This window comes from Epinephelus moara, chromosome 14, assembly GCF_006386435.1.
Source record: "Epinephelus moara isolate mb chromosome 14, YSFRI_EMoa_1.0, whole genome shotgun sequence".
NCBI lineage: Eukaryota > Metazoa > Chordata > Actinopteri > Perciformes > Serranidae > Epinephelus > Epinephelus moara.
In genome coordinates, this window is record NC_065519.1 from 36,342,636 (window position 1) to 36,355,827 (window position 13,192).

Here is a 13,192-nt window from a genome sequence, read left to right on the forward strand (position 1 = left end):
CCTCCAAATACGTCATCTGCCTCCAGATAAAATTCAAATGTAATAGCCAGGTTTCAACCTGTAGAGGGCACTCCACATACAGATTTTAAACTATTTGCACTAAAATGTCAAGATTTAGACCTGAATCAATCAACAACATTGCTAAATAGTAGTAGGTCTTTGTTAAGATGTGCTCTTTCACTATTGGTCTGTGGCGCTAAACCAAAACTACAGTTGCATCCAAATTACCCAGAGGTAAGCAGGTAGCACACACAGATCTTCAGAAAAGGTAGACACATCTCAATTTCACCAGTTTATTTGGCCATGTCAACTAAACATGCTAATGCATGAAATGCTCTGATGAAGGCCACCAGGCCAAAACGTTAGCATGTTTAGTTGACATGGCCAAATAAACTGGTGAAATTGAGATGTGTCTACCTTTTCTGAAGATCTGCTACCTGCTTACCTCTGGGTAATTTGAAAACATTGCTAAATACCCAGATAGTTTTCAGCTGAAAAAAAATGGTTTAGGGGGTTGATGATCTCATAAAAGTACATTTGCAAGACATTTCCACCAATAGCGACAGAAGAACTAACTTTTATTTTTGTCTTCCTTCCTCAAAGTTGGCACACTGAAAGGGGAACAGACCATTTTCAAAGACATGTAGTCATCATCATCAGTCCTTTATTCAATTCTCAGGAGAACATTGAGGGAACGAAAATTATTAGATGGTGGTTTTATTTTGGTGTAACAATTGGGATCTTTTGTTTTTAGGTGTATCTGTTTTTACCTTGTTATGATACACTTGTGAAATGTGTTGTGAATCCACGTCTTCCTTATTTTGTTCACATTTTTCTGATGGGAGTGCTAAGACAGACATGAATAAGGGCAAATTCAGATGGTAGCAGGCATTGCGTCACCTTACTGCAGCGTCAGGCTGCGCTCTGGCAAAAGTTGACTCTGGATCAACTTTTTTACCGCAGGCCGCTGCTAGTTTTTTCGGCACCTCATGGGTGCCTGGATTATCTGTGTTTTTCCTGCAGTGCCTACTACCATCTGAATGCCTCTAAATTTTGGTAAACATTTAATAATTAGCAGTCTAAAAGCAGACAGTACTCTGTTTACATTGCCAGAATATTAAATATATTACTTTAAAACTGTAATTCTACAAAAAATTGAATCATTAAATATTGGAGTTTGTACTCCTACAGTTTTTTTTAACATTATTTTACATCTAAACAAACACTGCAAGTTACAGATGATTTTAATCTGTTTTATGCAGTGTATTCAGTCTTCTTACTTTGTTATTTTACAATCTTGAGCATGTGTTGACACTTTATTGAAGGCGTTTGATTGTAATAATTTAGGAAAAATCTGTAAAATTATGGAATTTTATGCAGAACCTTTAATGAAAATGTCTGTAAATGTAATGTTTTTTTTAGGATATTTTACTTTCATTTTACAGTTTTTGTTTGGCAGCCGTTGCTACCAATCATTTGACTGTATTTTAAAGGTGTTTTGGGGTTTATTGTTTGATAATAATAATTTAGTAAAAATCAGTAAAATTACAATATTTTTCTGCAGAAATTTTAGAATCGTCACTTTATTGAAGGTGTTTGTAATAATTTTGTAAAAAATCTGTAAAATAATGGTATTTTTCTGCAGAACCTTTAATGACAATTTCTGTAAATTTAATGTTTTTGCACTTTATTTGAATTACAATATTTTACTTTTATTTGACGGTTTTTGTTTGGCAGCCGTAGCTGCCAGTCATTTACCGTTTTTTTTTTTTTTTTTACAGTCATCCTCGTCGTGATCAATGCCTGGCTCCTCTACAAGCTGGACTGCAAAGCTTGCAATATTCCCAAGAAAGAGAAGCTGAACCGGAGAGGGTTTCAGGTGCAATTAGCATCTTCTCTCATCCTGGTAAGAATCCATTTCTGTTGTTTACCTTATTCAGTATTTCACTGATTATACAGTTTTCAATGTATGTTTGACATTGTAATTGATCTTTTTCTCATCTTTTTCAGACAAAATCAACTGTCAACACACCAAGGAGAGGGGGACCATCTTGAGGCAGTGGGAGCCCTGTATCACCAGTGACATCACGGAGCCCTTCAACATCCATGACAGTAACACCACAGAGACCTGTGACTGCTCCGAAGAGGTCATGTGTACCACCAGTGGATATGCACAAGGACATGAGTGTCCGTCTCTGCTTTTCAGAGGAAAGGAACTGCTTTTTGGAGTACCACTGTACATGAACACTGGGCACTGGTTTTTGAACAAAGTTGTCATTGCCGTCGTCTCCCACTAATCAGGGCTCTGCCAGCATGTCCTGGGTCTGCACTGAAGTTATCATTCTGTTTTTTTTCCCCAGTAAATTATGATTCATAAAAATATGACTATTGTGTGATTATTATTCATGATATTTACTGTTATAGAGCTTGGTAAGCAATCCAAACTGCAAATGAACCCTTAGTTGTCAGTATATTTGTTCTGACAGTGTGAGTGCAAATACACAAATTTTGCACCCATCCAGGCCCAATGTTGCAATATTACATTTCTGTAAAAACTTACTAAAACGTAAAAATAAAAAATAAAAATTCAATTCAATTCAATTTCTGCATCAGACACCTCCTTTAACAACATCTGAGAGGTGAAAAAAAATGTTTTGCTCTTTTTTCTATATTTGGGTTTAACAGGGTTAATTGAAAGGGTTCTGATGAAAAAGTAACATCAAGAGAAAATATAATACCAAGCCCTGCAACATGGCATTTAGAAAAGTGCCATGTTTGTAAGAGGCTGAATTTAATGTAAATAAACCGAACTTCCCCCCAATAAAGTCTCTTATCTTCAGCACTCTGTTGATTTCATGTCTAATTAAAGAACCCTAAGGTAGAAACTGGAGTGTGTTTGTGTGTCAGAGCAGCTTCTACTCTGTACATCCAGAACCATTTAAACCTCACTGCAGAACATGGTTCTTCATTGCAGGGATAACAGTAAATGACAAAAGTTGATCTACAGGAAAATAAATATCTGAAAGCAGTACAAAATACCTCTCAGCCTACTGCATTACATTCCATCTTATTTTTATTTTGAACTGCAGCCTGAATTTTGAGTTTTCCATTGCATAAATCAAGGTATTTCCACCATAAATTAAGGCTCAAGTTTTCCTAGGGGAGATCCCCCCCTGCAATGTTCACATCAATGGGTATTGAAATTGAAATACATTTATAAATATGTAAGTAAGTAAAAAATGTGCTACTGTATGTATCTTTATTTTTATTAATAATTATTAGAGGGTTGGCCACACACACACACACACACTGCATGCTGGAGTTTCTTATCATTTGTCACCAATCTGTACATTACCAGTTAAAAAGTGTTATCTTCTCTACCTTGGGACAGAGTGTTGGTTGGGTAGCTGGACTCTGGCAGCTGGTATGCAGGAAGTGTTGGCATCCCTGTGGGAGGAAATCCACCCGGCAACAGGTGGTTGAAAGCTGCTAGCTGATTTGCTCCTGCTTGTTTTCGCCACCTGGCCCTTCGATTGCTGAACCAAACCTGGAAAAAAAGAGCAAAAACCAAATGGATCAGTTTAATCAATCATGTCATAAGTCAATCAGATTTACTGGCAGGTGAAGTTGTATCACATGCTGTCAGAGTCAGAGTGGGAAAAAAGCTGCTTTTTTTGGGACAGAGGAATTTTGTTAGGAAGTATTGTGAAATTAAGACCTCAGGTTAGCGAACAGTTTTATGCAACTTGAAGTGTGTAGTGCATAGTAATTTTAAGTAGCTTATACACAGGTGGATACTCCAAACGTTCACCCAGCCTCTCACTGATGGATGTGGTTGGCTGTATTCAGTAGTGGTGTCATGGTGTACTGACATCCTGAAATATCCTTTTACATCACTGCAGCAAGGTGAGAGCTTAAACCAGTGAAGGTCAGGAAAAAAAAAATCAGCTGTGTATGAGTTGCTTTAATCCACATTCATTTTTCTCAGTTTTACTACATCAGAGAAGCTCAGATAAGGAATATATGAATGCTATCTAATTATACAAAAAAAAAAAGGTGACTGATCTTTGGCATGGAAGAGAAAGTACATGCTATGTCAACAGAGTCTGTGTGTACTTTACTATATGTAAATGGAGTGAGTGTGTGTGGTTAATCATGTGTTTTTCCTCATAGACCCCAGATAATACCTCAATAGGTTGAATAAAGGCCTAAAGAGGAGGCGTCAGCATCCCACACCTAAATATTTCACACATGACAACCATATAGTCTAACATTTAGTATAGATGCTTTGGAAAGCCTTTTCGGGAAATTTCAATTTAACACAATAAATCAAATTTAATTTCATCTACTAGATTTAATTTCACAGACGCACACAAGATTAAAGCTGCAAGCAGCATTTATGGGGGTCCAAGCAGACTGTGAGCATTTGAATGCTTGTTTCTGTTTGAACGGACAAGAAGTAAGACTGTTCTTTAAAATTATTGATTGTGGTCATCACAGAATGTGAAAATGAAAATGTGTTTCGCACTACATTTGCACTGAATTTTTATTTAATTCAATATCTGAAAATGTATCACATGTCTATTAATTTGTACACAAATAGTGCTGTTTTGTGAGAAGTGTCAAAAGATTCAGGCTACATACAGGATGACACAAGCGGGTTTTGAACTCTTAACCTTAGCATTAAAAGACAATCACCTTACTACTTAACTACTGAAAATATATAAGTTCCTTGTGAAATCTCTAGAAATTTGGATTTATTGTAATAAGCCATGCCCACATTAAGCAAGTATTATCAAATTTTATGCATCGACTCATTACAAGATGGTGCAAACCTAATTTCTTACAAATCCCTGTAGCTGATTATGCGATATAAACTTTTCACATTTATGGTGTCGTCTAATGGCCGAATATCCCAAGAGTGCTCAGCCAACCTGGGCTCACTCCAAAGTCATGGATAACTTTCACCCAAGATGCCTGCTTTCCGTAAGACAGTAAAGCCAAACCCTGTTCTTTTTGCCTTAACCCCACCACGTACTTTTGGTGCCTAAAACCAACCATGTGCTTGTGTGGGCCAAACATAACCACGTGTTTGTTGTTAAATGAAAAAAAACATCAATTTGCGGTGTTGTACTGACGTAGTGTGTTCATTTTGAAAGAGACTGTATGACAACTGTACATCTCCAGTGAAAAAGGAAGTGTATTTTGAAAACAGACAATGCATGTAACAGGCTGAAGTTGACACAGTGTCCCAGAACATCAACAATCAATGCACCCAGGGTACCTTGCACGTCATATCTGGACGTGGAAAGCCCATAACTAAACGTCGATATGTGATGAGGTCGGAGTGAGAATGTGGTGGTCTTTCATTGCCTGAGCTTTGAGTTGCATGTAATCTTTGCATGTGTGTATAAGGATATCAGAATTACACATTGTTTGACAGCAATAATCTATGACATAAATTTTATGACAGTGTTTTCAAAAAACACGTATTTGCATATCTGCAGCCCTGAGTAGTGTCCGCAGGTCTCTCATGTTGGCAAGCCCAAACCAGGGCAAAAGAAGTCCAACGAGCATGGCTGCTATTTCAGTTGTTACTGTGAGGACACAGTAGCAACCTCATGTTGTGTTCACACTGGGCGTAAATAACACAATTTGCGCTAGTGAATAACATGTTAAGTCAATTCAAAGACGCTATTAGACTTGAATTCCAACTGGGTAACATAATGGACGCGATGGATATAACAACAATGATGCAAAATATGCAAATTAAGCAGTGCAAATGAAGTAAGTGATGCAATTTCGCATCATACGCTTATTCAAGAGAGTTGAAAAAATCTGAACTTTAGCGACCAGTTTGCACCATGATAGCCAATCAGCATTGAGATCCTCCAGGGATGTATGATGCTGAGGATGTACCGGCGGAAGTTCAATCATCGATTCAGTGATTTCATGCAGACACTGTCATGTCATTTGCACACATACAGCGAGTCAACACAAAATATTCTAGTGTTCAAACTCGCACAAATAACGCAACCCGAGAAATTTGCATCACATTTGGTGTGAACCTAAGAGTGCACAGAGATGTACAAACTAAAGTCAAAGCTGCTATAGAGGGTAAAGGTCCAGTGTGTAGGATTTAGGAGCATACTATTTATAACTATGTTTTTATTAGTATATAATCACCTGAAACTAAGAATTATTGTGTTTCTGTTACCTTAGAGTGAGCCATTAATATCTAAAATGTCTACATATCTACAAGGCAGGCCCTCTTCCACAGAATTTGTCATGTTTTTTTCTACAGTAGCCCAAAACAGACAAAACAAACACTGGCTCTTAATAGGGTCATTCACATTTTTGCATTTTGGTCATTCAAATTTTGCATTTCGGCATACTTCTCCCAACCTCACCACTAGATGCCACTAAATCCTACACACTGGACCTTTAAAGTAGCGCTGTATGGTTTCAGAGATTAGCTGATTACCTGGTCACATGACTTCCTGTCTAAAATCACAGCAGACCATGTGCATGATGTACAAAAATCACATAAAAAGATGGGACATTCCCAAACATTCAGAGTGCAGCTCTCAAACTCAGCACATTACAGCCAGCAGCATTATGTAGCATCATCAGCTGTCTACAAATGTAACGCAACTTCTTTAGGTTTTAAAAAGAAAAGGAAGGATGTCAAACATATGGACATGTCACACACACACACACACACACACACACAGACACACACACACACACACACACACCTATTCCCTAGTCCAGTAAAGTGAGCCAAATCAGGCAGATTGTGAAATGACAAAGGGGTGTGTATTGCCAAAAGCTAAACTGTCTTCTTTTTCAACTCAGCAGGGCACTAATTTCCAAGTTCTTAATTAAAGCCAACAAAAAGGCAGAAGCTCAGGGCAGGTATGAGCCTGTCGTTCTGCAGAGAACACACTCACACAGCCAGAGTATGTCTCTGTTCCACTGTCTCCTCCTCACACACACTGGCCCACATTAGGACACCCAGGTAACTGCTTTTTTAAATTATTTGAATCAAACCACACTATACCATTTAATGAATACACACACACACACACACACACTCACACACACACACACACACACACACACACACACATCCAGAGCAGCAGCAGGAATCTATCTATTGCCTCCAGGTTTCCACCCGCCCATTTTCTCCAGGAATCCTCCTTTTTCATTTGGAGCAAATGGAAACATGCCTTTCAAGTAGAGAAGATCATTTGGACTCCTATTTCTGAAAAGGAGGCTCAAATAATTAGAACAGGTGTTGTCGCCCCGAGGTATGCCTACTACTGCAGGAGAAGCAGAAGAAGTAGAGTCTGACTGATCAGCTCAACAATCCAAAGACATGACCATGGAGAGAAACAGAATATCACCTCCCCTCCAGTCATCTTCTCCTGACCAGAGCTACATAAAACTAACAACATACATCGGAAGTGTGTGATGTTGGAATCCTTAATTATTTTTTATATCTTTGTTTTTGGTTTTGTTTTCTAGCTTGAGTAGTGTAGAAGCAATAATTTGACTGATCAACGGAAAATAATCACCAATACTCTTGGTAATCAATTACTTATTGAAACAAAAACACAAAATATTGTTTGATGGCAGTTTGTCCTGTGTCAGGATTTGCTGTTGTCCTTTGTTTTATACCACTGTAACTAGATATTTCATATGATACATAATATGGATTAGTCAATAATGACAACGGAAAATTAGATTTTAGGTGCCTTATATGTAATCAAAGCCAAAGGACACTTTACATACAGAATGAAGCCAAAACTATGTTAATTAAATAACACAAGATGACAGTTACAGTAAGTTAGAGTTGCAAGATTCATGTTAACCATAAAACTACAGACACAGACACAGACAGACAGACAGACTGCCTGATTTGACCAGCCTGAAATACAGTACCTCCACTGACATCAGCATCATGCATCCCAATGATGCATCATGTTAACTGTGAGTGTAGCTGTGCTGCAAGTAAACAGTCTGAACACAGGTCAGTTTTCTCTGACAGAGATGAAAGTTTAGTTTTAATCATCAACTCTATCAGAGGACAAAGTTTAAACCTCTAGACTAAAATGTCACAAATTAAGAAAGAATTCAGTTAAGTATTAAGTTATTTTTCTGCATTTAACAGTGAGATGGATAACTTAGAGTTTACAATGAACCTGGGTACAAATTCTAATTTTCTCAGATTAGTTATTTATGGTGTCAAAGTTTTTGAGAGCATAAATAGAGAAATATTGAACTTTTCAAATGAAAGTGATCAGTGATCAGTAAGTATGTGTGCTTGTAAATAACCCCTTAAACCTGTCAAAAACTGCTGAGAAAAGACAGTTTGTATGTGTGCAGAAATTATTTATAGAAAAAAAAATGTCTAAATGAAATTTTTATATGTGTCACCTTGATTCTAATTTTTGATACATGTATTAGCCTAACTGGATTAGTTTTAAGATTAAAAAATTTGAATAAAACATTTAGAATCTTCGTCGACAAAAACTAGACTTAAAGTATAAAAATTATTACACTTTGACTAAAACTAATAAGCATTTTCATCTCAAGACCAAGACTGAATCTAAAATAGCTGTCAAAATGAAATGAAATGAACATGACTGCTACATGCCCCTAAAACACCACTTTACACACAATTTAAAAACCTTTGTAGTTGACTTGAATCGTAATTTACACTGAAGGTGTTACAAAATGTTATGTTGCAGAATTAAAAACAACATTCGTCAAATAAATCTATCAAAAGTTAAAATATAAATACTGTAATAAAGATGAAAGGAAAGTAAATCTAAAGGAGACACGGAGTATAGAAACACCATGAATGAGGATCCGTCCATATGGCTCACTGGGTGGTTTGATGAGTACCACAATGATGTGAATCAAGGGTTACAGTCACAGTCACCAGACCTCAAGTGAACATTTGAGTCACATGATCTCCACCACCACCGGCATCATCAGAACACCATTAGAGCTCCACACACAAAAGGCCCCTTCACACTTTGTGATTTTGGGCTGTCCCAAACAAACTCATAAATTGCAGGGGTGAGTGAAAAGATCAATACAGTATTGTACCGGTACACTGAAGCCAAGTATCACTTTTTTATCATATACATTATTAATTTATGCAAATACACATTTTAATACAACGTTTGGTAGTAGAATGACAAAATCAATTGTTTTTTGGTCAACTTGATGGTGCTGATGCAGTTAATTGAATTAACGACTTTCTCCTTCTCTCTTTTGATGTGTGTGCGTGAATGAATAAGGTAAGAAGCCGCCCATGTTTCACTTACAGTAGAGTGAGTTTAATTTAGTTAGCATGTAAACTTTTGTGTACTTTCCAGTTTGTCTTTGTTAATTGACTGCTACCGCTGATATGCGCTAGCTTAATGGCTCCTTTAGCCGATGTTAATTAGCTCTCTTGATAACCTCGCTGAGTACCATATGTAATCTCTTAGTTAAAGGAGAAGTCCGGTATTTTGCACTTTGAGCACCATTTCTGGGTTGTTTATGATTAAACAAACAAACAAAACAACGGCACTCACTGATCCATCTTCTTTTGTATTTTAATTGTGGACAGAAAACGAACGCGTTTCAGCGTAAAGCCATCATCAGGGTGGAGAACAAAAGAAATGGCAACACAAATATAGATAACCAGGTGAGACCCAAAGTCCAATCAGTGACAAGACCATATGATTATACAATAGGATCCATGTGTGCAAACACACATGTGGCCTCCTCAAATGGAAGAGGTGTGGCCTCAGGAATCAACATGAAAGGCAACAGGTGTCACGAGCCTGAAAGAAACAATCTACAGGGCTGAACGTCCCAGAGACACACATAAAGCAACAATACAAAAATGGCAATGCAAATCAACAAATACATAAAGATAGCCTTGAGCAGACAAAAGTTGCCAAAAACACACCAAAGCAAAAACCTGCACTATATATGTACAATCCATTAAACATCTAAAGAGAAAAATGATTATAAAATAGATCTATGCTAAGGAAATCCCTGAGAGATCACCAAACAAGGATCTGTCTATACTTGGGAGTCATAGCATAAAAAATAAGAAAAAAAGGAAGAAAAAAAAAAGATAAAGAGCTATGTGACCCTATCAAAACCGATTAATAAGTATAGACCAAAGAGCATAGAAAAATATCATAGAAAAATATATACAAACATATAAGGCAAATGTAATAAGGGCAATTAGCATGTCAAGAAAATTTTAATCATAATTTTAATAAAACTTTAATTAAGAGCTAAATAACCCTATTCAATATTTAGAATTCTTAGAGTAAATAGAAAAAAATCTAAGAAAATGAAGAAAAAATGTCTAGGAAAAATGTAAGGACAAAAAAATCTAAGATCCAATGAGAAAAATGGACTCACTCTGACCTTGTCGACCTCTTTTTGTTTTTTTTTTGTTTTAAATTTTTATTGTGTTTTCTTTTTATAGGGTATACATTTTACATTTAATGCAGTAATGCATAGATTTCAGGTATGTTGCTACCAATTGAAATAATATTATGAAAACCGAGAAATTAAATTAAAAAAAACATAACAAAACAGGCGGGAAAAAAGAGGGGAGAAAAAAGGAAAAAAAAAGAGCAGATAACAAAAATGTACTACAACCAATAAGAACAAAAATAAATAAATAAATAAATTAATTAATTAATTAAAAAAACAAACAAAAAAAAAACAGGTTAGTGCTGAGTTGTGCAGAGTACATAGTAAATTAGTTCGCAGCAATATCATACATGTATACATTTTAAAAGTTTACACCATAGAATATACAGTTAATCATTTATGAGCTGGACACACTTTCAGACCCCAACGTATAGGTGTGGTACTTTCCCCATTTCAAATCATATTTCCCCACCTTATCCAATAATCTGTATGATAGGCGCTCAAAAGCAGCCAACTGCCCAAGAGATGTATACCACAAAGATGGCGCAGGTGCAGCAGATGCTTTCCAGTCTTTAACCAGCAGTCTCCTCCCTAACATAAAGGCAGTTTGGATCCACTCCGCTAAGGAAGGAGTGTGTCCTCCTGGTATAAGTCCCCTAGAATTACAATGCCCTTTTGGTACCAAGATTTCCAGAGAAAGCTTGGGATTTAGCCAGATCCCAGCAGACCTGTGAAGATAGGGGTTAAATATCTTGGGGAGTCGGTAGTGTAGTGGATAGTGCTGGCGCCCCATGTACAGAGGCATTGCCTCACTGCAGCGGCCGCGGGTTTGAATCTGGCTCGCGGCCCTTTGCTGCATGTCAGTCCCCACTCTTTCTCTGTCTCCCCATTTCACTCACTGTCCTATCATTAAAGGCAAAAAGACCATAAAAATAATCTTTAAATTTTTTTTAAAATATCTTTGCTATTTTATTCCACACCCATTGGGTATGAGAAATAATGGGATGTAAACAACTTTGCGGGGCCAGTCCAGCTGAGATACAGTTTATAGGTTCAAGAGGTGCACAAATGGTGCTCTCGAGAAGAAACCATGGTGGGGCTCTTTCTGGGGGCAAAGCCCATTGTGCCATATGTTTAATAATAAATGCATAGTGGTAAAGTAATAGATTAGGCACACCAAGGCCACCTCTTTCTACTGGTCTCTCTGTAGTTTTTTCAGGCTCAACCTGGGGCGTTTATTATTCCATATAAATTTATTACAGATTTGATCAAATTGTTTAAAATAAAGAAGTGGGATTCTGACTGGAAGAGCCTGTAGCAGATAGTTAAATCTCGGAGCACAGGCTTGTCGACAGCACAATAGAGATAGAGTATCTATATAGTAGAAAATGATAAATGTGTCTATATAAATCTTAATGGGAAATCAAAATGTAGGAAAAAAGAATAATAAATAAAATAAATAATGTTTATGATGAAATAGAGTGGTTAAGACCAAAACAGTGACAAATGCTCATTTTTGGAGAATTTGGCTTTCCCCTGCCTGGCTTAAGAGTGCTGCCTATGGCAATGTGTTAGGGATGTCCCAATCACATTATTTTTGCATCCAATCTGATACCGAGTCCTTTATTTGAAACCGAGTCCAATACCGAGTCGGATCCGATACTTTGCAAAGCATTAAGAAAGGAAAAAAAAAAGAATGCATCCAAGTTGTCCCATAAGGTTTATTTTTATCTAAATAGTATCCAAAAAGCTTATCGGTGGTTCAGCAGCACAAAATGTACACAAATTCTGAATTGTAAACAAATTGTCCCTCCAGAGTTGCTGTAGGGCTGTGGTAGGCGAGGTTCCGCCTTTGGTGTGGTTTTTTGCTCGGAATAAAGAGAGAAGCCGTGGCCGCTGAACCTGTTGTCTCGACTGCTGTCCATCTATTGCTCATTAGCTGCACTCAGTTAGGCGAACCCAGGACGCTCGGTTACAATACATTGGAAAGCGGAGGCAACAATGAACAACATAGATGAAAAACCTGGCCATTGTTGTTGTTTTGATTCCTCCGATCTTTTATTACCGATTCCAATTTTGTAAAAATAACATGATTGGTGCCGATACCCGATCCGAGGATCATGTTTAAATGAGTGAGTGTTTAAAGATTGTGTATGCATATTTATAAGAATTGAATGTAAAGCTATTTTTTCCCTTTGTTTATTTCAGAACCACACACACAAATGGACACTTGTTGTAAACCTCCTGCATTGAAAATTAAAGTATCTCAAACCTGATTCACCACACGCTATGGAGTCACCACTGGACAGCACTAATCCATCTGGACAACCCTATAGAGAGCACCACCCTCCAGTGCATTTGGCCAACTATAATGTCGATTATCTTCCCTCCCAGCATCCTCCAACCACGCCACCCAGACATAGTGGCTTCAAGAGGAATCTTTCTGAGAAAAGTGTATCGAGCTTCTGGTCAAGTGCATCCTCCAGGCTATCATCTCGGTCATCAGTGGGAATCTACCCCAGCCCCGGTCTTTCCATTGTCCAGACTGCTCTATTAGAGGAAAGGATCAAGCAGATGGAGCTTGCAGAACTGCAACAGCAATTTGAAGAGGATTCCAAAGCCAACCTGATCTCACAGAAATACGTGAAATGACCACGACCTCTTAACACCGCATTCCGTGGTGGCAGCACGTAATGGGTTGAAATTACGTGCTGCCACCACGAAAACAATGCCA

At 37.5% G+C, this 13,192-nt stretch overlaps 1 protein-coding gene across 3 annotated transcripts in view; it reads right to left on the reverse strand.

Annotated features, from left to right (window-relative positions):
* Positions 1 to 13,192, reverse strand: part of LOC126400955 (paired box protein Pax-7-like) — a 244,405-nt gene that overhangs the window by 141,709 nt on the left and 89,504 nt on the right. For all 3 annotated transcript variants that reach the window (XM_050061969.1, XM_050061970.1, XM_050061968.1), the window contains exon 6: positions 3,382 to 3,547. In XM_050061969.1, coding sequence (XP_049917926.1) covers positions 3,382 to 3,547 — 166 coding nt within the window. The remainder of the gene's footprint in view (positions 1 to 3,381; positions 3,548 to 13,192) is intronic.